We start from the raw sequence: 27,906 nt of genomic DNA, 5'->3' as shown, positions 1-27,906 counted from the left end.
TTTTTTTCTTTTTCTTTTTTAAAAATAATAAAATAATACTTATAACATTGGTTGAAATAATTGTACAAATCGCCAGTAGGTGGCACTGTGCAGCACACTACACTGTGATCATAACGATTCCTATGGTTACAGCCAGCCCAGATTCCTCTGCAACAAAAACACTGTTTTTAAGAGCACATTGTATTGCTTTATCAGACCCATGGACCAGCATAGTTTGGATTAAACATTTAGAAAAGAATGCATGTTTTAGAATCAAATCAACCTGTCTGTTTACAAGTGATTATGTCTTTGATATGGCCCAGCTAATATTATTGTACAGATCTCTCTTTCTGCAATAAAATATATTTTAATTTGTAGTTGCTAATTATTCATTATTTTCACAAAAAATAAATAAATAAATAAAAAATGAAAACACTGTCCCTAGAGAAGAATGCATGCCATGACATTTGGTCCATATAAATAGTTTTGGAAAACCCTAAAACGTATTATATGCAACACAGCTGCTATATCTATTTTAAACATCAAATATTGTTCAACCACATAGGGTTATAAGTTCATATTTGCCCAAGCATTCGTTCTTATTAGGTTTATAAGCATGGGTTAAGCTGTATAGAGACGGTACTGTAAATCTCTACTCGTTTTCATATATCATTTTTACACTGGGAATCCAGGGGTGTTGGTTTTGACAAACTCCTTCTTATGCTGATTTAAATGATGATGGGATGTAGATCCACCACCCTATTGAATAGACCCCAGAATCCTAAAAGTGCTGCCAGCTACTGATAGTGAATGGACAAGGCTAGTTTAGCAGGGCAATCAAATCATAGCTGAGGCCACCAGTGTTTCAGACTATGCTGGTTGAGGTCTGACCAAGCATCTTCACATGACCCACAAACCTTGACAGTCAGGATCTGATTACTGTGCAAAGCCGCCAAAGTAGAGAAGCCTGGCAGACCCTGAGAACACAACACAACACAATACAGCATAACAACAAGGCAAACACAATACACAGCAAGACACATGCATTCTGGGAGTACAACATAGCTCCAAACTGCATTTGAATTGCCAAACATATTCCAGACATCTACAATTTAATGATGGACAACTTGGGCCAGTTACAATATCATATATTGTTAAACAACAGGGCAGATTATTCTTTCTTGTTTTTTTTTTACTACTGAAGAAAAACTAAACATTGAGACTCATCAATCAATATATGTCTGAAGTCCTAAGAATCCAGTAGCACACAAATGCAAATAAATACATCTCTTTGTTTTACAGCTTGATAAATGCATCTCTTTGTTTTAGAGATATTTAGGATTACTTACATAGTCAATAGCAAATCAGACACTGCTGAACATTAAACTATAAGTGTGAGTTATTATGGATGACAACACAGTCATTTTATTTCTTGAATCAAAAATCTGGAAATGTTTGCTTTAGGCTAACAACATTTTAAAAGGATTTTCACTGGGCAAGTTGTTTTGTTCATTTCACAACAGATTAGCCTGCATCTCATTCAGACAGGTCATGTATTTCTGAGTCAACAAAATGAATATATGCTGAAGTGTGGGTGTCTGTTCTTAGGAATTTGTGCCTTGCTTTATCATACAGTATCTGAGACTGAGGTTGGAATTAGGTGCAGGTAGTAGTGACTGTGAAATGCGTAACTGCCCTGACAGCTGTCTCATGTGAGGAGCATTCCAGTGATCGCAACCCAGAGCTTCCTGTCACAAAGCTAACTCTGGCATTAATTGCCACATCATTTGACTCTGCATGAGGAAACATTAAATAGAGAAAGCGTGGAAACCGAGAATCCTGTCTGCAATTTAATATATTTTTTTTAAAGGATAAAAACATTTTAATGTTAACATTACCAAGAACCTTTTGAGTAAATGAAAGATTATACATGTCTTAAGATTAGGCCAAGTGTTTTTGATAATATGACTGTCATCCTCACAACCAATTTATTGTGGAGTTGCGGCTTTTTCAGCTGTCTAGTAACAAACTGTGGTCAGTAATCATCTTCACAGTGAAGTTAAAAATGGCAACCTAAGCGAAAACTTTCCATTCAAAATTTACTCCAGGTGACAGATTACTGTAAAAGGAAAAAACAAACTGGTTGAAAACAAACAGTTGTAATTACTTTAGGAAACCTACTAAATTTGCATTAACCCTGGAAGGCCCATCACCTGTTTCAGTTGCACCTTTGGTGATTACTGGTATATTTTGGTCTCACTCAACTAAAATGGGTTTACAGTGAAAACTCTTCTTTTTGGTGGTAGTAGAGCTTTAGTTTTCAACAATTTACCATGGAAAGGGGTTGTATGAAAGAATTCTGATGACTGGCCAAAGAAGCCCTGATCTTAAAATTATTAATCAAATTGGGAATTAATTTAAATGTAACCTTAAAACCTTTAAAAGCTATTCGTACTACCAATTTCATACAGTACCTTCAGAGTAGTTTTCTTTACCTAGTCCTTACCCATGCACTTGGCCATATTAACCTTAAATGCAGGAATTATTGGCAAGTCTATATAATTTATGGTGCCGTAATTCTCTAAAGCATAACACTAAACGGATGAAAGAAAAAATCTTCTTGGACTGTTTTAGTAGTTTCCAAAGGTCACTGGTTGATTGTGCTTCTAATATTTGCATCTGTGTATCATTAGAATACAGTATAATCCAAATGTCAGGCCAAGGAGACAAAATGATTTTCAACCACAGTGTCTTCATCAAACAAATAAATCAGGACAGTCAAAGGGATTGGAAAACTTTGCTCGTTCCAGACGAGCCACACAAAGACCTTTTCCCAAAAAAGAATAATATAGGAATCTAGTACTTATATTCACAGGTACAGTATGTGCATTCTTAAAACTGAGAACAACAATAAACACATCTTTTATTTAAAATCAATGACTGACTTAACTCAAACTTTTAGATCTCACAGGTTTTGTTCTACCCAGTGCAGTTAGAAGAAAGAATGGAAGGAATGCTGCCCCTTTATCAGGGCTAGGCAACCTAGGCTTTCGCAAAAGAGCTAAGGTTGCATGGCCTGGATCAGCTGCAGCTGCACTTAATACAATATTGGAGATCAACTTGCTGTTAAGCAAAATGAAACATTCTCTACTTGTGGTTAGAAAAGTCTTTATATTACAAAACTCAGTCTGCTAACCTACTGTGTAATGGTTGAAACCTTGCCAGTACTTGAAGAGAAATCTTTTTAATGAAGTCCACGTCAAGTTGTATTCCAAAGGGAAACTAGGTTCTCATTTGCTGACATTGTGGCACAGACTTATACAGCCACATATAATGTATTCTTTAGTCTACTGATAACAGACATAGACCAACGAAATTTTTTGGAGAACTTCCCTTGATACATTTAAAAGTGTATCTGAACCCTGCTATTCCTTGAACTAGTCGCATACATGTGTCATGTACTGTATATAGGTGGAGCTATATCACTATAGTAATTAAAGTAATAGCACACCCAATAATAACTGGAGAGAGTTCAGTACAAAATGATTGTTTCTTTGAAATGGGATGATTACCATTAGGAATGTATTTGTTAGTCCTTGTATTAACAAAAGCGAAATATCAGCAGTACCGGTACTATGTCTCTGATGTTTGTAAATAAAAACTAAACACTCAATGTCTTCCTTAGCCAGACCACACACCTCTACAAGGCAGTTGTGTCAAATAATCCTGGTTTAATAAATTAGGAGAGAGGCAGTGCTGTGGCTGTTTCTGTTTATTGTACTATATTTCTTAAAATGCACTTTGCACCCTGACCCGATGATAGACCTAAACTCCACAGGGCAACACAGGCCAGCGACCCTTCGGACATGGTAACTGGGAAAGGAACTGCCGCCTGCTGCTCACTGCCACTTCCTTAGGTTACTGCCAGCTGTTGCTACTTCACACTGTATTGAATGTGCTCGAGGGCTGGAGTGCTTCTGACACTCACTGTGCCCCCAGCCTTGCCTTCTAATTAGGACCTGCATGGCCCTCACAAACACAAGGGCTTCTTTATCTGTGTGTGTAGGATTCCCTCTCCTTCGTCCCTCCACACTGCTCTCTCCAGAAGCTACCTATTACATCTTTATTTCTTTCATTTATAAACTTTTCGGGACTCACGTTGAAAGTTGTTTGTCAAGTAAGTAAAAATCAGTCAACATTAAAAAAAAAAAAAAAAAAACCTCAGTGGTCAATAATTAGGAGTACTTTTAAGTTACAAAGTACAATTTCAGTTTTGTTCCTTCCCCTTGACCTAGCCCTAACCTAATGAGAACCCTAATTAAAAAGTACTTGAAATAATACAAAATGACAGGTTAATACTAGGGTAATTACTCAGTAATTTATTTATGTTATTGCTTGTTTAAAGCATTAACAAAGGCAAGTTTCATTTCAACTACCATTGCACTGTTTTCAGTCAGTGTAGTATAATGATCAACAAGTGGTCTTAAACTCCTTCAATGTTTACTGAAACTTTGAATCTGGCCTAGTAGTTAGAAGACATTATCGGACTACGAACTAGGAGCTAACGGATTTGAATTCTGCTTCTTAGTAGTGTCATTTTTATTGGTAACAAGATACAGTATGGTATGCTGCTGGAAAAGAGACATTGGGTGTTTTTTTTTTATGTACCTTAAGTGCAAACGCACATTTTCTGAGAGGAATAAAACACTATTTTACCACTGAAAATTTGCCCTTTCCTTCAAAATATGACCTATAGCAACTGTGCATATTGGAAGAAAGGAACTGAATTATACAGCTCATTGTTTCACATTGAAACTAGGGTTCAATGTTTAGGCTTCCTAATTTAAAATATGTTTTGTATAAATGTGTCATAATGTTTCTTTTTAATATTTGCTACTTATTCCCCTCTTTTTTAAACTTCAACAGAATGCCTTGTGGAATATACTATATAATTACTGACAATAACACTATTTACAAACAATAATAAGTGCAAACAACACAGCTGTTCTTTTAAAGGTTAAAATCTTGGGGGGGACTACTCATATATTGAATTAAATAAATGCTCTGAGAGGCACATCCAGTAAAGGTGCTCCGCGTGGAGTGCAGGATGCGCCCTATAGCCTGGAGATCGCTCGTTCGAGTCCATGTTATGCCATCACCGATCATGGTCAGGAGTTCCCATGGGGTGGCACACAATTGGCCCAGCAGGTGCCCCGGTGGGGAGGGCTCAGGTCGGCAGGGTAATCCGCGGTTCACTGCGCACCAGCGACACCTATGGCCTACAGGTCTGCTGTGGAAGCCAGTCAGATCTGTGTTGTCCTCCGGGACTATGGCCGGGTCTGGTGGCTTCCTTGTAGACCTGCACTAAGTGGTGTAGTCAAGCCTGAACATGCTGGAACGTCATTCCGCTACTTTATTTCTACAATCAGAACCTTGACTTAAGAATTAACTTAAGAATCTTTAATGATTTGTTATAAAAATGCGTAGATGGCGCCCGGCCCGTATAATTTCGGTGCCTGGACACCAATGAAGCAACATATTTTCAGTGGGGAAATCAAATTAGTCTTTCCATTGAATAGTAGGAATAACAAAAAAAATCAGTGTCCGGTTCCCTACATACCACCAGTTTTTATATTGATAACCGGCGCGTATTTTAAATGTTTGCAGTTAAGAGTCAACTACACATTTCCTGCACAATCGTCTGATTTCAGAGAACATTCAGGACTTCTATTACAAGTTAAAGTACTACTTTAAGAAGGCTGGCCATTTTTCTTTTTGTAAAAATGCTTACCACGAAGACAGTACAAGTGCATTATTTTATGACTGTGGCCATAAACACAGGTTTAAAGCTGCTTTACATATTGGTCTGTGCAGAGACCTACGGTTTGGAATGAACGACAGCCCTTGCTTTTTTGAGATTCCGGTTTAAAATATATTATAAAAGCATAACCAGTGAAGCATAAAAAAAAGATAAACACAGGTAATAAATTATTTATGTATGTACCTGCTTGCTTGTTTTTTTTTTTCTCACAACTTACAGTATCAGAACTGCTGGGTTTTTGTTTTTGTTTTTGTTTAGTTTTTTCTGACGAGATCAAATGCAGGAGGTCCAAAAAAAAAAAAAAAGATATTCAGAATGTAGTGTAAAATTAAATTGTCCAGAACTGTCAGCAGACAGTCTTTAAATTTGAAAAACAATTCATCGTAGCCTACTGATACAGTTCTTAAATTGGCGATGAATACAAAATAACAGCGTTTGTGTAATTTGTAATTTTATTGCAGAGCTCCGGAAAACAGACGGGGAGGAGGACGTGATATACTAATACTACAGGGCTTCATGGAGATTGACGTTCTGCACATAATCGAAAGGAATAGAAAACAACATACATGATAAAAATAGCCCAAAAATAATAAAAACACCAAAGACAAGATTTACCCGTTAGCTGGTTTCAAAACAAGCCAAATTTGTTATAATACTGATACTTCTGATACTTTAAGATTTAGGGCGACGCCGCGAAAAAAGACGGCTTGGCGGGACATGTTTTGGCAGACAAGTGTGTCTGCCACCTTTTCCAGAGTCGCTGCGGGAGTTGCAGATAAAAATAATACTTGAACATTCCAAATTGGGGAGAAAACCGTGGTAAAAAATCATTGGCGATGACTAAAAAAAAAAGCTCTTTATTGATGAACAATGAATAAAACAGCTGAAGGTACCAGGGCTCTTGAAATCTCTGCAGCAAACATTACGAAATACGTCCTTTATTATTCAACCAAAAGAAACGCTGACATGCTATTTTGAAATGCTTAATTTACCTACATATTAAATTTGCAAAGCCAATAACCACTTTAACAGGCAATTTCATTTGTTGGACTGCACATCCTGCCATGATTCAGCCTCAGGTCAGGTACATTGTGTGTTTAATTGTGCTTTGTTTCAAACTGATTACATTTGTCATGTTTCATACAAAGTAAACTCTGTAAAACACAAGATTATCCTCAGAAAACTATGTAAAGTATGACTGAAAGATGTCTGTTTTGGGGGTCTGGTTTATGTTTCCCTGTAAAACACAATCCAACTAGACTATAAAAGTGGTAGCGTCACGGTGGATAACTTTCATTTCCTTAAGAATATGGCAAGTCAAAAGCAAAATAACAAAGAAACGTAATACTGCCTGGTAATCAATTTAACCAATTAAAGATTTAATGTGCTAAACTTTGTTGCTTTTTTTTATTTGACTGTACCAATTTGATCAAATCTGCTGAAGGTATTCCAAGATGGAATCCAATTCACATACCACTAGCTGCAAAGGAAATTTAGTTAGGCAGGCTGTGAGAAAAGGGAGAAATAGAAAACAGTGTTTCTCAGGTCACAAAGCTAATTTAGTTCCAGCTGTGGGCTAAGGATTTTTAGACATGATAAATAATAAATCTCTCTGCAAACCAGACTAAATTACCCAGGTTTAGATAAATAGGAGATGTTTATGAAGTCATTTTCAGGGGGATGTTAGCATCAAACTTGATTAGGCTGATACACTGCAGCTTAATAGGCTCTGAAATTAAACTATAAAGTCTTATGTCCATTAATTAAGGCTTAACTTCTCCATAAGCATGCAGTCCCACAATGTCAATTAGATTCACTTTCGGATTTCTGAACATGAGCCTGTCATAAATGATGGATAGCACGGATGGAGAGGACTGTCTGAATTTTACTACTTTGTTTTTCCAGACCCCCTGGCTTTTTCTGGGGCTGTAAGGAAATACACTCTTATTTTTGTTAGCAATAGGAATGTAAGTTTGCAGCTCTTTGGTGCTGAATGATTGATTGTGTGGCATGATTAAGACACGTCCGTTTTTCAAGTGAGCGTTCTATCGTCCCTTGTCAGCTGTCTTTGTAACTGTCTACTTTTTTGTGATTAATTCAGTGCTCTTCTAACTATTGAGACCGAGGCTGCTGCGTAAAACATGACTTTTTTTTTTTTAAACTCAGCAACTTTAAGATATTTGCTGTAGATCAAATTAACCCTAAAACACTGTAAACCATACTTCTTGTTTTCCTAATTTCTTGACATCACCACCTGCTGGAAGATTTTCTAGACTTGCCAAACCGAGTATAGTAACACTTGTTATAATGGATGGATAGGACAACTGGATGTATTGTAATGCCCTTCTCCAGTATTGTTGATTGGCCCTGACAAGAACAACTGGATTTCTCATTTCGCATTCTCATTTTATTTTTATGGTATCCTGCATTACAACAGGTTAATCAATAAATTAGTTACTGAATATAAGCTATACTTCATGATATATAAAATACAAAAGAACATGGAAAAGCAATTAACGGTAGCACATGTTTTAAGAGAAACTATGTGAAATTATGTAATGTACTTGTGGCAATTTTGCCCCTCCCCTGCGTATTTCTGTGTTGTATGTTGCGTGTTGTGTGTTAATGTTGGTGTATAGTCATTGGTACATGGGATGTAATATGGGGTATGCGCACAAGTGTTTAAAATGTATATTTGTATTTAGGCACGAGGATTGCACAGCACTAAAATGTAATAATATGCGAGCATGGGGAATTGCACTTTATTAATTCACGTGCAGTTGTACTGAGACTCCAACTGAATGATTGATTAGCAATTGAGTCTCAGTACAGCTGCATAAAAGCAGCATATTTTCACTCACTCGGGGTTGTGTGTTCGGTGAGTGGAGAACGGGATTTGAGACGGAGGTAATATTAATAGATATTATAATTTCAGCTCCTCGTGTTTGTCTGTGTGGTTCGTTTTTGTTTGTCTCTTTGTTTTGGCTGCCAGTGCCATGTCCTGTGTTTTCTTTGTCTTTTACAATCTTTTCTTTACTGTCTGTTTCATTATTAAATGCTGAGTGCAAAAAATCGCTCAGCTTCACCAAACTCCACCTCTCTGTTGTTGATTTTTTAGTTCCTGGTTCTGGTCTGATGTCACCCACTACAGCCATCTTTGTGACAGTACCTGGTTGAAAAAAAGCTTTTTTATGCTCTTGCAAGTACAGCTTGTGACAGCTCTTCAAAGCAGATTGGAACTGTAAAGTACTTTTTATAAGGAGGGCAAACTCAATTAAAAAAGATACTTGTTAATCAATTATAGCACTGCAGGGGCCTGTAACAATTCCCACAGTAAAGCAGCTGCTACTTCCAGTAGTTACCAGTGTTCCTACATTTAGGAACACCAAAAGGTATTCCGCTACCATTGGTGCTTTTGGAGGGACATTATTATTATTATTATTATTATTATTATTATTATTATTATTACTACTACTAATTGACAGCTTCACTTGGGATTCCGTGTGTGAGACATGCTGTTTTAAACTACATGATATGTCTGTAAATGACTGTGTTTTTTATTGCATTCATTTATTTAAGATTTCCATTACATGAGAGTAGATGTTAAAAATTTCTTGATGATTTGAACTCGGCTCTTGCCAAGATAAGCACCAACTAAGACGTAGCTTTACAGTAAACTAATGTGATCCATCTGCATCTCCATCCATTTGCGTTTCTTTCCATCTGGTGAAGTAAATATCCTTCTGCCTAGTGTTGATGGCTGAAGTGTAATGCTGGTTCCAGGGATCAGCTTATTTTGCCTCCCCAGCGCACACACAACGGCTGCGATGCTGGCTCGGGGGATCAACCACAGTGCAGTCTCCCCAGATCATCAGCATGACAACCGTCTGGATTGAACTAATATTTAATAACCTTAATAAGTTTACCATAATAAAATCATAGCAAAGTGTAATAAACCACAGAGAAAGCATGGTAAAGCATAGGTAAGCATTGTAAAGAACAATCGGGTATGGTAAAGCATATCAATAAACACGGCAAACCAGGGTAAACTACAGTAAACACAGTATATCACCATGGGAAAAGCATGGGAAAACTGCAGACATATAAAGTAAAACAAGAAGTGCTGACTGTACAGTGGCATTAATGTATTTTTGCTAAACTTTTTGTTTTTAAATCAGCTGGGTCTTTTTCATTGACTTGATGTCTCTGAGGTACTTTATGCAATCTCTTCAGGTGAAATGCAGGATCGCTCTGGAAGTGGAAGAATTTACTACCTTCAAGGAGCGATCACTAAATTGTGTTACTCTAATTAATAATAGTGATTTTTTTTCATACAGTGAAATGTAACACATTACAAACCACTTACAAAATGACACTAATTCATACTTAAGATTTACTGGAATTATTCTGATAGCCCGGGGCGAGATCTTGACGTTATTTTTTTCTGTTTCTAGCATCAGAAGGATGTGTTTTTTTTGTTTTTTTGTTTGTTTGTTTGTTTGTTTGAAAACAATCTGTCATCTTAACCTTTAAACTTCAGGTAAACTCATAGAGAAAAAAATGGGGCCATGCTTTTTTGGACTATAAATAGATTTTCCCTATATAAAAAAAGACAAATTTAATGGTAGAGTGCTGAAAAAAACAAAGCTTTGATTGAAGGTTGCCTCCCTCCCTCCCACCCACTCACATCCACCCCTTTTTAATAAAGGCTTTTCCTCACCCAGTCAGACGTGTCTTTAAAGTGTTTCCATATAAATGTAGATGGTTTCATCACCACTGAAGAAGACACTACAAATCCTAGATACATGCGTTCTTTTTTAATTAAATTGTCTACTGTCAACCTTTATAAAGCAGCATGGGGGAATTTAGAGGTTTGTAATTTCATTGAGCATGAGCCTTCTTTCCTATCTATTAGTGTTTCTGTAATGAGACACCAGTGAAAAAGGACAACAGGTTTCATAAAACAATAGTCTTGGTGCAGGAGAGACAGGCACTATGAGATCCACAGCATTTTATAAACCAAAACAATTATCAAATATCAAGTTTCTCGACCAGGATGGATACACACTGATTATCTATGGGTTGGCATATATAGCTCCTGAATGGAGTTTGTAAACTTGTAATAGTGCACAGACAATCCTGTAATTGGAGCAAAATATAGTTTTATGGGATAGGAAATCTGTGGTGGTACTGTTCAAATGCAGCCAAGAATACAATGCAAGTTAAAAGCTGTTCTAAACACCCAACCATCTTCAGTACCAATGTCAATGCATGCTTTATAGTTTAGACATGTTTATTCACTTTAAAATATATCTAAAGAAAGAAAATGGCCACACTTTCATCCTGCTCATTAAATTTAAAAAAATTTCAATCTTTTTTCAAATGATTTTTCTATTATTTAATACTTCTGAAGTCAGAAGGTAGTAACCAAATTTAAAAGAAGTCTGATAATCTAAATCAATATGCTCAAATCTTCCAAATCATAGTAGTCATAGTTCGTCTAAGATATATATATAGCTATAGCTATATATATATCTATATTAGTATATATATATATATAGATCTATATATAGATATATATATATATATATATATATATATATATATATATATATATATATATATAGTGTGACACATATATATATATATATATATATATATATATATATATATATATATATATATATATATATATATATATATATACAACTGTTTGTAAGGAAAGGGAGGAGTATTAACCATACATGCAACTATAACAATATGGCAACTATGCTGTGGCTTATTGAAAAACATTAAAGGAGAGTTATACAATTATTTAAAAAAGTAAAGTGTATTTACACATGCAATAGTGTATAGCCTCAAATGTCAAAGTAATAATAACAGTAAATATAGTAATAACAACAGTAAATATAGTAATAATAAATTACATACCCGTGGACCTTGGTCACCTTGATCCCCCTGTAAAAAAACAGAAAATACATTTTAAATAGTTTTCACAAAAAACAAACAAACAAAACTCTGAGAAAACTCTTAACTTCAAATATTCAGTGTGGTTATGAGTACAAGTACTTATTATAAGAGTAACACCAAAACCCAGAAAGTGCACCCTGGAAGAGATACTGATGAGTAGCCGTCGGCAGACCAGGGCTCACAAATCGAATACTGAGATAATACATTACAACTAAGCAAATACATGTTAGAAAATAGTGTACAATGGAATAGTACAGTTCCATTGTATGTAAAAAAAAAAAAAAGAATATGCTTCGACTACTGACCTTGTCACCTTTTGGACCGGGAGGGCCCTTTTAAAAAAAGGTAAGAGAAAGAGAGACAGGTTATCGTGTGTAAAAGTACATTACATTACTGCCTGACAGTTGACAGGTAACACATCAGAAAAGCACCCATACAACAGTCCGCAGTTAGCAAGCAGCTCTGACATGTCCCACTTTTCAGAACTGGCAGCTCCAGGTGCTGCACTGATGGACGCCTGCTTCATCGGTGGCAAGTGGGTTCCTAATTGGAAAGTTATCTGTAACAGTCATCTGCACTATTAATAAGCTTTGCTGTGATGGAAAGAGCTACTAATTGTATTAATCTGATACAACCAGAATCTTTTTTTTTTTTTTATGCTTGGTGAGCTGTTGTTATGTTGTGAATAGGAAAACTGACTTGGATTTTCACTTCCCCTAATTAAGCTGTGTTTAAAATGTCAATTCATTACAGTGAAATATCCCAGTATAAAGGCCACACAGTATGAAAATAAATATAATTTCAGATTAAAAGGAAATGACAAAACAAGGGCAATTACATTATTATAGCATCATTTATTAACCTTATTAAATTAAACAAATAAATAAAATGAAATACCTAATCATAACAGCACAGTGGAAAATTGGGTCCTATGTTCCTTGTTTGAGAGTGTATGGTATTTATTTGCAATTAACTTTTAGACCAAACAGAGTGGCCAGTAAATAACTTTTAAGTGTGCTTACTTTATGGCTTCAATGCTGACATTCTATTAGCCAAGCAAGATTCTAGTTCACACATCTGCTGTAACCAATACTTAATTCGTGGACACTCATGCATGTTTGATAACCTCCACTTATCCTATTTGATTTAATTATTTATAATAATATATGTCCAGGCATTTATTTATAATGTTTTTGGCACAGCTACTGTAAAAGTGTCTTGGGGGTTGGGAGGGTGGGGAGGGTGACTATCCCCCACCCCACCAAAAACAATAAAAGTGATTGTAGCCTCCCAGCTCTATTTCTTATGTGTTGAACATAGTAATACTTTGGTAATTACTATGAACCAAAACTACTTTTTTAAAAGAGTGCCATAGGAAAGTTAAGGAAGCATAACTGCTCTTAAATAGAAACACACGTAGCATTTGCATTCATAAGCAGTTGGTAATGGCTGCTCTTTTTAAAGCAAAGCATCATGATGCAGACACACAGGCGAATTTACACTTCATTTTAATAGTTCAACGACTTTCCCAGATTCCTTCCAACAGCTCAGTCCTTTGAGTTTTTTTGCTGTCTTTTTTTATTTTTTTTTAATTTAAGATTTAATGTTGTGACTTTCAAAAGCAGTAAACATTGCGCTAAGGTCTTTAAAACTGAATTTGCTTCATAAATTATACCCACATGTCAGCCTATAGAAAGCCTAGGCTCCATTTCCGATTAACTCTGCTTGTCACTTGTAATGCGGCTATACATATTTGTGTGCATTGACTTGTGAATGTGTGGGTATGTGATTTAAAGAGGCTCTTATATGTTGAAACATTAAACCCGACACTTTTTAAAACACCAATAGGGAGATCTAGTTTTCTAAAAAAGCAGTAAACCTTGCTCTAAGGCCTTTAAAATTGTTCTGGCTTAATACATTATACCCAAATGTTGATATATCCAAAAGTAAATCTTGAAAATGTGATGACTTTGTGAAAGAAACTGCTTTTAAAGTGATGAGTTTATTAATCTGATGTGTCACACATTGTGTTATTATACACCCAATTTATTTTTGACTGACTTTTTTTCCTATGGAAGCCATCCATCTCTGTCAATCATGTCAATTACACCGATAAACAGTATGTGGTTTATGGCCTTGAGGTTTTGTCTTAAACCACTTCATGTCTGCACCAATTTAACAAATTTAAATGTTAACAGGAGTTCATCCCTAGTAGCTACTGTACATGTTGCAGAATTCCATTTTGTTATTATTAATCTATAATGCATGGGGGGGGGGGGGGGGGGGGGGGGGGCATTTTGATCAATCTATATCCCCCTGGGATAAGCCACAGTAAGATTTTGTCAGAGTAGTTCACAGCACTAGGGAACGTTAGGTTCCTTGAAATAGAAATGTAACCATTACCGAATGGGTATTTACCTTGAAGAGACCCAAAACATGAATAAGATATAACAAAGCTGCCCTGAGGGCACAAAAGTACTGTGATCACAGATCTCATAGTCATTTTTCCTTCAATCCTGCTGCAATCATGGAGGCAGTGATTTCAGGGAACCAGTCCTATGATAATAACGTAATGTTCCTTTTCAAGTATGAAATGTAACCATTACCGTATGGGTGAGTGTACCAAACAAGACGCAAGGGCAACATCGTAGAATGACTGGAATGCTACAAGGCTAAACTGAGGCTGCCTTGTGCGTTACCATACAGAATCCCAGCAACAGTAGCTGGGGTGAAAAAATTGAGGGAAAACCTCTCTGCCTGGTTTGTAAAGGTCGACTGAGAAGCCGCCCTTTAATACTCTAGTTCAAAAACCAGGTTTTTGATGATCCAGACCCAGAGCAAAAGCTGTCGGGCCACAAAATGGAGACTGGGCGACCTGAGGCCTCCCTGGTGGTTGATGTAAGCCAGCACTGTTGCGCTGTGTGTACAGACAAGCACATCTCTCCTTTGAACCTCCTGCAAAAAATTCTACAAGGCCAGGTAAACTTCCTGCAGCTCTAAAACACTGATGTGGAGACCCTGCCAAGGGGGGTTCCACACACCTTATGCACCCCTGCCATTCCACACAGCACCCTAGCCCAAGGTGGACGCGTCCATGGTGACAACCTCCCTTGTGGTGACACTGCCCAGCGCTACGCCTAGGTGTACATGGGCTGGCTGTTTCCACCAAGAGAGTGACTTTAGACAGTGGTGGGACACTGTCAATAGCGGGTCGCGATTCAACGCTGGCTGAAAAAACCCTGCTGTTGAACAAGGCCCACAGAGGGCGCATGTGCATGAGACCCAATTGAATGGTCTGGGAAGCTATTGCCATCAAGATTAGAAGATTCTTGAATGTCACTACCGTGAGCACTCTGTTGAGCTGAAAGAGCTCCAAACAGGCAGCTATTCTTAGCACTCTGCCATCCAACAGAGTGGACAGCATGGCCCTGGAGTCCAAGCACACTCCTAGATAAGAGAATGTCTGAGAAGGTGTGAGCTGGCTCTTCGCATGATTCACCGTAAGACCCAAACACAGAAGTGTAGCGTCAGAGGGGGGTCATCATATTATTCTGTGCATGAAAGTAACAGAATTGGAATATACAGAGGGGATCTTAAACCATTCTCTGTGTCTTCTTGGTCTGGTTACAAACTGCCCCACTGACAAAGAATGTTTTTAGAAAGACTAACTGCTGGTCAAGTGTTTTATCTCTATCTATCACTGAAAGAGTCATTTTGGTGCCAGTAGTATTTTGCTGAGGGCAACTTCCAGACAATTCTGAGTACCTTGACACTAAGATGGGGAACAGCCCTTGTCGTAAATCCCGCTGACAGGGGGCGAAATAGCGGACCAATGGAGAACAAGGGCCCACGTCGGTATGAGAAATACCAATGAAAGATACTTCACGTGGACTCAGGCACTGCCCAAAATAACCAGACTAACCAAACACTGGGTTGAAGAGAGAATCACAAAACCCGCTGACTTCCGAAGTATGTGCGAGCTTCTCCTACGAGCTGCTGCTTCCAGGCATGCGTGCTGACCAAGTGTGCTGTCTGCAAAGGAGGTGTGCACAAGGAGTGTCCATCCGCTAGAGATGGCTCGGAGTTCGGAAGAACAAAATGGATGCTACAATACTCTGAAGAAAGTTGAAGTCATGGGAGCACACATGCTCGAATTCACAGAAGCAAGGAAGAACCAATGTTCTGAATAATGGCTAAAATCATCTTCTGAGGAAGGGCCCTGCCACCTGTCCTACGAGAGACTGGATCAGTGATGGGATACTGCATTAATCAGAAACCAGGTCTTTGTTTCCAAATACAGTTGTACAGAAGAATTGCCACAAGAACACTTTTATAAACTATATAACTTCTCAATTGCAACGCATTAGCTAAACTGAGTTACGTCTGATCAACGGAACTATTCCCAGTGGGAAAACTGCCAACAACAACTAATTATGCAAGACTTCAAAACTGATCTCCATTTGAAAAGGAATTATTTCTTTATTGCAAGGCTAGCAATACAATGCGTTCTGCAAAGTACCGTCTACATTGGAACTGTGGATCCGGAGAGCTGCAGTATTCATTGACACAGATTGACTTCTGTAAATGGGAATCGATAAGTATTCAACATGTGTAATATTAAATTCTTTATGACTCGAGAAAGTAATTGAAGCAAATGCTATCAAGTTAAGTGGAAACTGTTCTCGGAATAGAATATAACTTCCTGTTTTAGAGTGTGTAAGAAATGTAGTATGTTTGTTTGAAATGTGCAACTCAAAAGGAGTTGGCTCGTTAATGCAGAGAATTTCATCACTGCCCCATTTCTGAGTTAATTTGAATACATAATCAACTGAGGTTGATAACATATTATTAGTTTGGTACATCACGTCTAAACTATATTAACACGGTAAAACCAATTTGCTAAATTAGGTATGGGAATGTTGGATTCCTTGCTGAATGGGAAGTTGAATTAATTCTCATGCATGTTGACATGATTTATTACAATGAGAAACGGGTATTGAAAATACTAATGCAAAGTAGACACTTTGTGTGATAAGACATATTCAATATTAGTATATTAACCAAGTATGCTAATGATTATGGTCATTGTAATCGTTTGACTATGGAATCAATGAACTGCATATTACTATTCAAGCATATCTCTAACAAATAGCTTCCTTTCTGTAATATTAGATTCGATGTGCATCCTTTTTTCCTTAAATAAACAATTGTTTTATATTTCTGACACGTTGTGTGGATGTCAATTGTTGTCAAGGGAATCCGAGTTCTGTGTGATATCACCAAACTATTATGGTATGTCTCAGTTATTAACATTTGGACGTTCTTAAACAGTGCGTCTAGAGACTAATTTATATATAAATAAATTGTATACCTGAAAAGCGAACCACAGGTACTTCCTGTGCGCTGGTTTTATTGGGATGTGGAAATAGGGGTCTTTGAGGTCCACCATTTTGAGCCAGTCGCCTGGCCTGATTGACTGTAATAGCTGTTGCATTGTCAACATTTTTAACCTCCTTCGGCTCAGATACAGATTTTCCTGTCTGAGGTCGAGAATCGGTCTGAGGCCGCTTGGACACTAGGAAGTACCTGGAGTAGAGCCCTTCCTCCAACTGCAGGAGGTCTATCATGTGAATAGCCCATTTTTGCAGCAGAGCTGCTACCTCCTGAGACACCACATCGGTGTCTTGTGAATCTGTGACTGGTGTTGTAGTCATGCACCAGAAGGAAAGGGGACCGAGATTGAATTGTAGAGAACAGCCGATCTGAACGGTAGTACGCCCCCAGATGTCCGTGGGGCATTGATGCCAATAGCCCAGGTGGCTCTCTGGATCTGTGGCAGCAAACTCCTAGGGCTGCTGCTCGGCTTATGGCTTGGCCTGCGACTCTGTCTCTGAGTAGTGCGGTGGAACCTATTAAGGCCTCTGCGGTGAGCAGCCATGGGCCGTTTCCAAACATCACCTCAAACATCGCTGGCAGTGCTGGTCTTGATGCTATTGGGGCCTAGGGCTGCTACTGGGTTATGCACTGGGGGTGGTCACCTGGAAAGCAAGAGCACCAGCTCCTTCGTGGATTCCCGTGCGTGGCAAGAGCACTGCAGCACCTCGTCCACCACGGGACCAAAGGTATTCCCCAGTGTAATAGGGGCATGCAATAGCGGTGCTTTGTCCCCGTCAGGCAAGTGTGCCCGGGAAAGTCAAAGCTGTCTACGTGCAGCTATCAGTGCAGCCAGGTGCCTGCCAACAAAAAAATAAATACATACAGAGTCCAGCAGTTGTTCACATTGATGTTTAGCAAGCGAACCAGACTTGGTTTGTTTGCCAAACAGACCAAGACCACCTCTTTAAGTGGACTCGGTACGGTTCGTTTCCCAGGCGGACCTTGTTGTTCACACTGCACACCAAACGTACCGAACCGTAACGGGTGAGGACCAAACCCTCTAAATGCAACTAGTGTGAACACACCCTTAGATTGTTTAGTCTTTGGGGTTATCTGTTTCATTCTACAACACTATGGATTGTGGAGGTGGCATTAAAACCCCAAAACACAGAAAGTTAATGTATATTATGGCTGCAGGATAAACGGACTCTACCAATGTCTTGAAAAAAGATGTTATGTTATAAAGGTCTGAAAATGAAGACCCATTAAGGCACCATGTAAATGTATGCAGCACAGGAAGAGAGTGCTCAGTTGGGGACTTTACATTATAACTAATGCACAGGAAGTCAATGTATATTGTGATTATAGGATAAATTGACTCCTTCAGTGTCAAAGTGAAAATAAAGTATTGAAAGAAAGATGTTATGCAATCAAGGTCTGATAATGTTTAATACACTGGTTCTGACCTTTTTAACTCCCAATGTAAATCAAAATATCAAGGTGGCTTTTAAAAAAAAAATCCCTATTTCTTTGTATCTCTATTAGAACTGGTCCATGGGATTATTTGCAGATGGGAAAAACAGCAAGACTTGATACCTAATACAGCACAACTCTAAAGGACACTTCATTTAATTTCAGGTGTTACTATATGCACAATCGCACAATAAAAGTATGAACAGACTTTAAATACAAATCCATCCAAACCTAAATTGATTGGCGAAGTGAGGGAGCATAGGAACGTGGCAAAATGACATTATATAGTAGCTCAGAAATGGTAATCTGCAGAAGGCCTAGGCTCAATTTAAGATTCATTCTGCTTGTCACTTGTAATGCAGCTATTTATAATCTATACATATTGTGTAACTTGTGAGTGTGTGGGTATGTGATTTATACAAATTTTACTGGAAGTGCAAAGAGACTAAACAGCCCATTTTTTAATGACTCTAAAAACACCAACAGGAAGTTCTATTCTGATATTTAAAACATTGTGTGGAAGACATTTAATATATATATATATATTTATATACTCATATATAGATATATAATATATAATATATATAATATATTTTTTAGTGTTACTTTTTATTTTTTTTACTTTCAACAAAGCATGTTGTGAGTTAGTAGCTGGAGTTATTAGTTCATGTTTGATGGAATCAGAATGTGAGGTTTACCCAAACCTGAAGGTAGGCAGGCATGAACAAATGGGCTGTTAAAAACCTGAAGTGTATTTCATTCTCCCTGTAGGACAAAAATCTTTGTTGTTTTTTACGCATTTTATGATGACATTTTTATGGCCCCTACATTATAATACAAAAAAGTGTAACATTCTTTGTCAGCAAAACAAGCAGGACGAGCAGGCCAGGTAACAAGAGGTTCGATGCAGGTTGCTGACTTTTCCATATGGACTACATTAGCTAACAGGCCACTGAGGAAACCCCTGGCAAACCTGAATAAAAACATGAGAAACCATGTTTCAAACTGCTGGCAAAACTACACGCTGTAAAACTACACAGAGCAGGGAAGTGCTTTTATGATTTTTATTTTTAGAAGAAAAATATTACACAACATAAAATTGCCTCTACTAACAACCCATAAAGACCTGTAGTGCACAGTTGAATATAAAGTTGGTTTTATAACATTTCCAGTACATTATGTTTATGTACTGTTATTATTATGTTCTATTTGTGTATTGAAAAAAAATACTTCACCTTCTAAAGAATTTGAATCCTTTGTCTAACTGGCCAACATATTTTTTATATTAGTTTAATGTATTTTTTAATAGTCTGCGTTACATATTGAATGACACATTTGAAATCTTTCAAAGATGAATTAAAGGAAGGTTATAATGTACAGATTTTATCTTAAATACCAGTTAGATGGCATAAACAAAAGCAGTGTGGATGCGATGAGCAATAAGTACTGCAATAGGTACTGTCTATGTCTGGTCACTAAAATTAAAACCATTTATTGATTTACAAGGAAATATATAGTTCACATGTGAAGAAAAAAGAGTGTTCTAACCTAACTTGGCTACCACATGTATGGAGGTTGTTTCTGTTTTGAAAACCTGTTTCTATATTCTCAAAATGTTTCATACCTGCCTAGTCAAAACTGTGATATCCCATTGCAGTCTTTATTACAAAGCTGTCTAACAGGTAAAATAATGTGTTTGTTAAAACACTTCAATTTTGTTGGCTTTCCCTCTTTAAGAAGGCATATAGCTCTACACTATAGTTAGAAACCTATGTTTCTCTGGGTACCTTATAAAAATCCCCATCTGGACCAACAACTGATAATCTCAAGCAGCCACATGGAGCCAATCTCTCTCTCCAGGGATATTAGTTGGTCTACTGTGTTGTATAATGATTACCAGTTTACAGCTTGTTTTATGTTGATCCCGTTTCTACCTTTTTCCTTAATGATTCTATGGAAAATGTGAGCCAAAGCCATTACAAAGTTGTCTGATCAGGGGAAATGAAGGAAAGTGAATGCACACTTACCTAAGTCTCCTTTGGCCCAGGGTGACCCTGGGGGTATAAGACCATATTAAAGAGCTCAGGATCAATAGAAAAACAGGCATGTGTTCTCTGAGCAACATGCCTGGCACGCTTCAATGAGAAAGGTTACCTGCTTCAAAGAGGGCCTTTGAATTTGCAACACTAGAGGGTGTCGATGGCAGGTCATCATTGTTAAATATGTTAGATGTAGGTGGCAAAACATCATATATAATGACGGGTGGCAATTGTTGTACAATGTGTAAGTAATGTTTATTTTTTATTAAACATATATTAGCCTATTTTCTTTACAGGAATACCAACCAAGTGTTAACCAATTAAAAAATATATTTTCTTACATATCACTAACATTATCAGCATTTTCTTATGTGGAAGATTTTGGTTCTTTGCTTGTTTTTTTATAATTCTGAACAAGAAATTTGGTCTCTAAGAGCACGTTATTCTAACAGCTCAATGAATGCTGGTTTTTGATGTGAATGGCATTTATGGATTGCCCGATGAAATATTGTCATGCTAAACACTATTACTGGCACGATAAAGGAGATGGTAAGTTTTATGCATAGGGGCCAATATCTGCTCTCTTAATATTCCTGTGTATGTGCAACTGTTGTACACTTGGGGTTGAGGTAAAAGCTATCAAGTAATTGAAGACAAAAATAAACTCTGAAACACTTTTCCAAGTTTGATTTTCCATTTCCTCCTGTTAGTGTATTTAGAGGTGCACTGACTGTGCATCACCTGCTGTTTTCACTCAAGAAACAATAAATCAGACACCTGGCTAGGAAGCTCTCTCCTGCGGAAAAGAAAAGTGCACAGCCAGATCTGATAAAGGCATCACACAGCAATACCTTGTAATGATCAGCCTTCCTCTGGTATCCATTTTATTTCATCTTAAGCTCAAAGACCTCATCCTATTCAAAGCTTTTTAGATGTGATTGAATTGTGCCCCTTTCATAGTTATTCTAATTATTACTTCTTTCTATGATGTATTTAAAATAGTTATGTAGACATTTATTTTAATACTTTTTAACAATCTGGATTACTTTAATGAATCTATTCCATTTCAAAATGATTCCTTGATTCCTTCTTTAGCCTGGACCACTGCTGTCAATATGTATGGAGGTGAGTGTTCTTTACGCTTGGACAGAAAATTGGAAATACTCACAATTTTACCCAATTTATTTTTGTGTAAATCAGCTGTCCCTCACATGACTGCTTCATTTATCATGCAAATGGTTTCTCTGACATGTATTTTGACTTATATAAAAAAGCTGTATCTTGGTGTTAGGCTGTTTTGCTGCCAGTCAGTTTCAGTCACAGTGGTTGGCAAGTGCTGATCCAAGACTAACTCATAAGTTATACAGTAGTACATATATTTCAAATAAAACACGTCACCAATAAATAAACTGCAGCCCACAGAAAGCTTCTACTTGTTGATGTTTCATGAACAACAGTATGATTCCATGGGGAATTCTGACTGCAGATTGGAGGAATTAGAGAATAACTAGATGTGGTAACCATTAAGGAAAGGGCATGTACAGTAACCATCTAGAGTCCATGGAACTCTCACTTCATTTCAGATTATTACATTGCATGTAGCAAGCTGGCACATATGTGTTGCAATTTGTAAAGTACCAATCTGTATTTCAAAATAAATAGTCTGTAATGATAAATTAAATAGTCTGTAATGAAAACTGGAAAATTCACTAGGAAAAATAAATATGTGATCAATACTAGGGATGTGCTGTTGTGCTGTTTATTACTTGCATATATGTTTGACATTAAAGTGTTCGACTGCTTAGATTTTATTTTTGTATCCCATGATGTATTCTAAGGCTAAGCAAAGCAACAATACCTGCAATGCTAGTGTTTTGCACCATTTGGGAAAAGTAAACGCATTAGGAAAGCAGCATCCATAAAACTCAGCTCTTAAATAAAATTAAAAAAAAAAAACAACTTTCAAAGCTAGTAACTTATCTTGATGGGATTTTAACTCACAAAAATGTCTGCTATTCTTTTGTAAATGTACAAGTGCATTTAATTTGCCTAGGCAGTGGAGTCCATGTGATGCAGACTCAGTTAATGTGAACACTATAAAAGTATTTGTGCTGCACCTATGTGGTAATCTGCCTCTGCAAGCTACTCAGCAGCAGGCATCCTATCAGTGCACTGCACGGCCAAAGATGCCTTTGCCTTTGTCAATGATAATAGTCTGTCATTAGGAATGCAATGGAAAAGAATGGTAATGTCCCCCCCCCCCCTCTCTCTGCCAGAAATCAGTGTAAAATGTGAAACGCAATTCCCTGAAAATGTATATGAAAATAACTAATAAGTCTAATTTAAAAAAAACCCTCTGAACATCAAACCACACCCTGATTGGTTCCATCCCAAGGACATTTCCAGCTGTAGTTACGTATATACTGCGGCTCTGATTAGCTAATGCAGTATACATGCTGATCTGTATGGCATCCTGGACACAGCATTCAGAGCCATTGCTTCACAAAGTTAATAATGCGTATTTGATTAGAGCCATTTATGACAATGACGCAGAAATCTCTTCATGTGAATTGAAAAGTCATTTTTCCCATACTGTAAATCATTCATGCCCTGTATTATTTATTTTAATGAAATTCTTCACTCCTCATCACCAGTTTCTTAAGCTGTCATTTGGTTTAATGGCTGCTTTTTATCGCCTATGATTAAAAATCCTGCAATTACAATGTCTGACAGCCCCACGTGAGATTTTTCTTAAGACTCATTGTTCACTGACTCATAGCAACTGATGTTTGAAAAGGAGTGGGTTTCCAAAATTCTTGATTTGGTTCCTCCAGATTTGAGTTTATTGGGGTTTTAATCTGATTCAAGTGCAAAGGTTCTGAAAGGGTCTGAACTCGAGTTAATCATGTAAATGCTGCACATTTGTTTTCTGACTCAAAAGAATTAATTACAAAAGGATTGTAAACAGAGTAACTGTTTAGATCACAAAAATAGACCACTGGATTACTGTACAATTACATTACTTTTCAAACAATTTTTTTTTCACTAACACTTTATACTTTTCAGTGCTGGAAAGCTTGATTTACAAAATAAACTTTTTTTTTAAACAGACTGCTGTTGACCATAAAATACATAATGGCTATTTCCATTGTTTTCCTAACTTCAAGTTTTCCCTTATAAAAGTTTACTATAGTGAAACCATAGCAAAATGATAAACTATGGTAAATGTACAGTATAACAATGGTAAAACCATGGTAAAACTGCAAAGATTATGTGCAATAATACCATGGTGAACTTTTATAAGGGTTGGTATGACTACAGTTGACTACAAATCTCATCAAAAATATCAACTAGGTGAAAATCATCAAGCATGCCCAGTTTATAAATGTTAAACATAAAAAACAACATATTCTTTTAAGTTACCTGAGTGTCAAAAAATGTCCAATTCCAATGGCATACCAGCATATGCCAGATTTCTAATTAAAAACACACTTGCCTGAGTAACCAGCAAAACAGCATGTTGGCTGGCAATCTAAACTGGTACTAAAAATAACAGAAACCTGTCCCCCGTGTGTCTGATTTGTTTTTGTTTTTTTTTTCTAGCAGATATTCTTAAGAAGACATCCATCAAGTAGATTCTGATAAAAACACTTCATTTTCATATCTATTTGCACATTGCAGAAAAATCACCTTTGACAATTGCTTTGCTGCCAAATGGGCAATTTCAGCTTTTGTGACAGGACTTTAACAAAGTCCTGGTCTAGTGCTGGAGCAATGACCACCTGTAAACACTTAGACCTGACCCATGGAGCTGGGTGCTGGAAACCAAAAGTGGCCGAATGGATTAACTTACCGCTTTTACAGCTTTGGAGGCACATGCCGTTATACCTATTTAATCATACTCTTTTGAAACTATAATAAATTGTTTTAACAGTGCATAGAAGGCTTGTTTGACCTTTTACTTCTGCACCCCCCAGCGTCTAGTGTTTGACTTATACATAAAACTTTTTGTTCATGTGAAGGAATCCAGAAATGTTCCATATATTTTTAAAGAATGGTTTTAGAATAAATGATCTTCCAGTTTTAATGAAGCAAGACATTTATATAGAATAACCGGCAACAAATTTGTCTTGGTAATGAAGCCTTGGAAAATCAGATTTCCTTTGATGAAAGGAAATTGCCCTTAAAGATGTCAAGGTTTCTTTAACCGTATGAGATTAATAACAATGTATTGTCATATAAAAGCAGTTATTCCTGAAGTGTGTTTCTAGAGGGGAACTACAATATTTTGCCTTGCCCGAAAAATGATAAACACTGCATGAGACTGAGAAGTGTGGGTGTTTGGGCTTTACTAAGTTGCATTATGTCTGTTGGGATTATCACCTAATGTTGCATGCTGCAAGACATGAAATACTTCAAGAAGCGAAAAAACTTTGCTTTATGTTTATATATGTTCATGAAAGATAACGTGAGGTGGAAGTCTAGTGCTGTGAAGTTTTGTTACAACAGTAAGCATTCACAATCTGGCTATACAACGAAGAATTTGAAAAAAAAAAAAAAAACTAGACTGATAGGGAAAGTTGATGCCTTTAACTTTTTACAAAATGTCATTCCCAGTTTCGTTTTTTAAGTCACTATGTCCTGTTCCTGTCCTGTTTTAAAGCAGCGTGGCTCAATTTCCCCTTAAATGATGTTTGTAACCTGTTTTCTACTATCAGCAACATATGATTTTAACATACACACACACATAAACACACACACATGCAACTGAACTGTTGTAGCAGTACTTACCAGAATTGATAACCAATGCACTGGTGTTGATTTCCACCACTTTTAGCAATTAGCATATTTGTGACCCTGTTCAGCAACACAGCATAAACAGAGGTATATATATATATATATATATATATTATATATATATATATATATATATATATATATATATATATATATATATATATATATATATATATATATATATATATATATATATATATATATATATATATATATATATATATATATATATATCAGGGATGATTTACTTGAAATGTGTACTTACAGGTGGTCCTGCAAAAAAAAAGAAACAAAAGATAAATATTAATAATTAAAACACTATTAATAAAATATATTGCATATGAAAAAAATGACATGCTTGCTGTTGCTTTTTTATGAACAGTTTCCCACGTAATCCAATGTTTAACCAAAAAATTAACTTCCCACAGACACAAACACATATCTCCAGGTTTCAACTGCCAATGTAATTAAGTCTTAAATTTAAACTGTACTGCAAAATTACACATTTATTTATGCCCTTGGCATTTAACCTTGGCAAAAGGACAACATGTTTTTTATCTGTATCTTGTTACATTTTTTTTTTTTTTGGACAAAAAGGAAACAGCACAATGGTCACCTGACTATACATCAAGCTCAAGTTTATCACTGCGGTCCAACTCCACAGTTACAAGCACACCTCTTGTTAAAAATGTCACACTTTTGTCAGGCGATACTGGCACATTTTTCCAATTATTTAGATTCAAAGGGTTCTGCATGGTATTCCTTCAAAACACTACTAAAGAGTTTGCAAATCAAATCTAACATTTCAGTCATATTAGCCAGAGCAGCTGCTGCACCTAAAACCATTGGCTCGGGATTAATTTTTATGGTTGCCCTTGACTTCTGGGTAAGGTGAAGAGCAAATGGGTAAAAAATATTAGCAGCTGTACTTTAGAGTTGGTTTTTGAAACTGTCAAGGTTTCCTTTTTACTGCACTGTTTTATGATTCACAGAGTAAGGCGACTTTTATATTGGGACAAATTTCTTTCAGGTGGTTGTAAAATCTGAAATACACCTTCTACGCCACCCAATAAATAACTATTAAGAAATAATTCAATAGCAACTACTAAAGAAAAATTGCCAGACTACCGCTCCACATCTAGATATTCTTTACATACAGTATCAATGTAGTTGTCTAGCCCTGGAGGTGTGATTGATTCCATTCTAATAGAGTTTCCATGGTTTTTGTTTTCTAAAAAAAGATTAATGATCTATTGTGAGTATTCAGCTAGTAAAATGAAGTTTGGGGTGAACATTGAGCAATATTTATTTGTTACTTCAACTCAATTTATAATTGATCAAAATAATTTTTCTTAACTAAAATGGCAATTTATTTGGGTTCTAAATTATTTTTTGTAATATCATTAAGCATGAATCCAACTGATAAGCTTTAGCAAATGCAGCATTGGCCAGCCCCAATCAAGCAGATTAGTAAGAAAGTTCTGTTAAGAGGTAGATTATCTCCTTGGGTTACTGTGCTTTCTGAAATCCAGCATAGAATGAGGGATGTCCTGTTCAAGATCCATATGCAACTTGATATTTGGATGCCAAAAATATGACTGTGATACTTCTCTCTGGATGATCTCTGCCAAGACCAGTTTTTCTCATGCCAGTCTGTTTCATTTGTACAACGATTTGGAACTGTTTAGAGCCAGCAATTGTTTAGTTTATGCAATTGTCAAATTATAAAAAATCTAAATCAATATGCTGGTTTCCGACTGCAATAGTTTATTGCTTGAGTACAAGTCACAGATTTATTTTTGTGCATCTAGCAACAGGCTCCAGGAGATATATTGTTGTATTTCTATTCATCTGTCACTTATGGAATGTGCACTCCCATCCCCTTTATCAACTGAACATCAACTGAAGTGGTGCCAAGCAAGGTGCAAAGCCTGGATTTAAAATCAGCTCATATGTCAATTTTCCATCTGCTCCAGAAGTTAGTTTTCCTGTTTCCATTTCATTGGCAATTATTCAATGTGTGTAAAGCACAGGTTTATGTAAAGATTTGGATGAACATTTGATTTAATGTATTCCATTCTCGGCATCAAGCAATACACCAACAAACACTCCACACAAAAACTGTAAAGAACAAATCTACGAGTGCTACTTACAGTGTGCACAACATACAGCAACCTGCAATGAACAAAACGCAAAGCCATGCCTTCCACTATGTTCTCTAGTCGAGAAAAGAGATTAGTTCCAGGTCACCAGACGCTAGAGTCAAAATTAGTGCACAATATTTAAATGGTGAAGGAAACAATAACCCACATGTATTATTTTAACTAGGTGTCACACTGTGGCAGATACTATGCTTACTATTTAAAAAAAAAAAAAAAAAACACATATTTATTGGTTTCTTGCTGGTTTACAACAAACCTCACACAGGCTTACAGCAAGTAGATTCATTAC

At 36.7% G+C, this 27,906-nt stretch overlaps 1 protein-coding gene across 4 annotated transcripts in view; it reads right to left on the bottom strand.

Moving 5' to 3' along the window:
- LOC121296449 (collagen alpha-1(XXV) chain-like) overlaps positions 1-27,906 on the bottom strand; it is a 182,027-nt gene that overhangs the window by 55,872 nt on the left and 98,249 nt on the right. For all 4 annotated transcript variants that reach the window (XM_041222048.1, XM_041222057.1, XM_041222040.1 and 1 more), the window contains exons 4-6: positions 25,721-25,728; positions 12,076-12,102; positions 11,732-11,758 (exon numbers count right to left, since the gene is read on the bottom strand). In XM_041222048.1, coding sequence (XP_041077982.1) covers positions 11,732-11,758; positions 12,076-12,102; positions 25,721-25,728 — 62 coding nt within the window. The remainder of the gene's footprint in view (positions 1-11,731; positions 11,759-12,075; positions 12,103-25,720; positions 25,729-27,906) is intronic.

This window comes from Polyodon spathula, chromosome 2, assembly GCF_017654505.1.
Source record: "Polyodon spathula isolate WHYD16114869_AA chromosome 2, ASM1765450v1, whole genome shotgun sequence".
Taxonomy (NCBI): domain Eukaryota; kingdom Metazoa; phylum Chordata; class Actinopteri; order Acipenseriformes; family Polyodontidae; genus Polyodon; species Polyodon spathula.
This window is presented reverse-complemented; position numbering and strand designations above follow the sequence as displayed.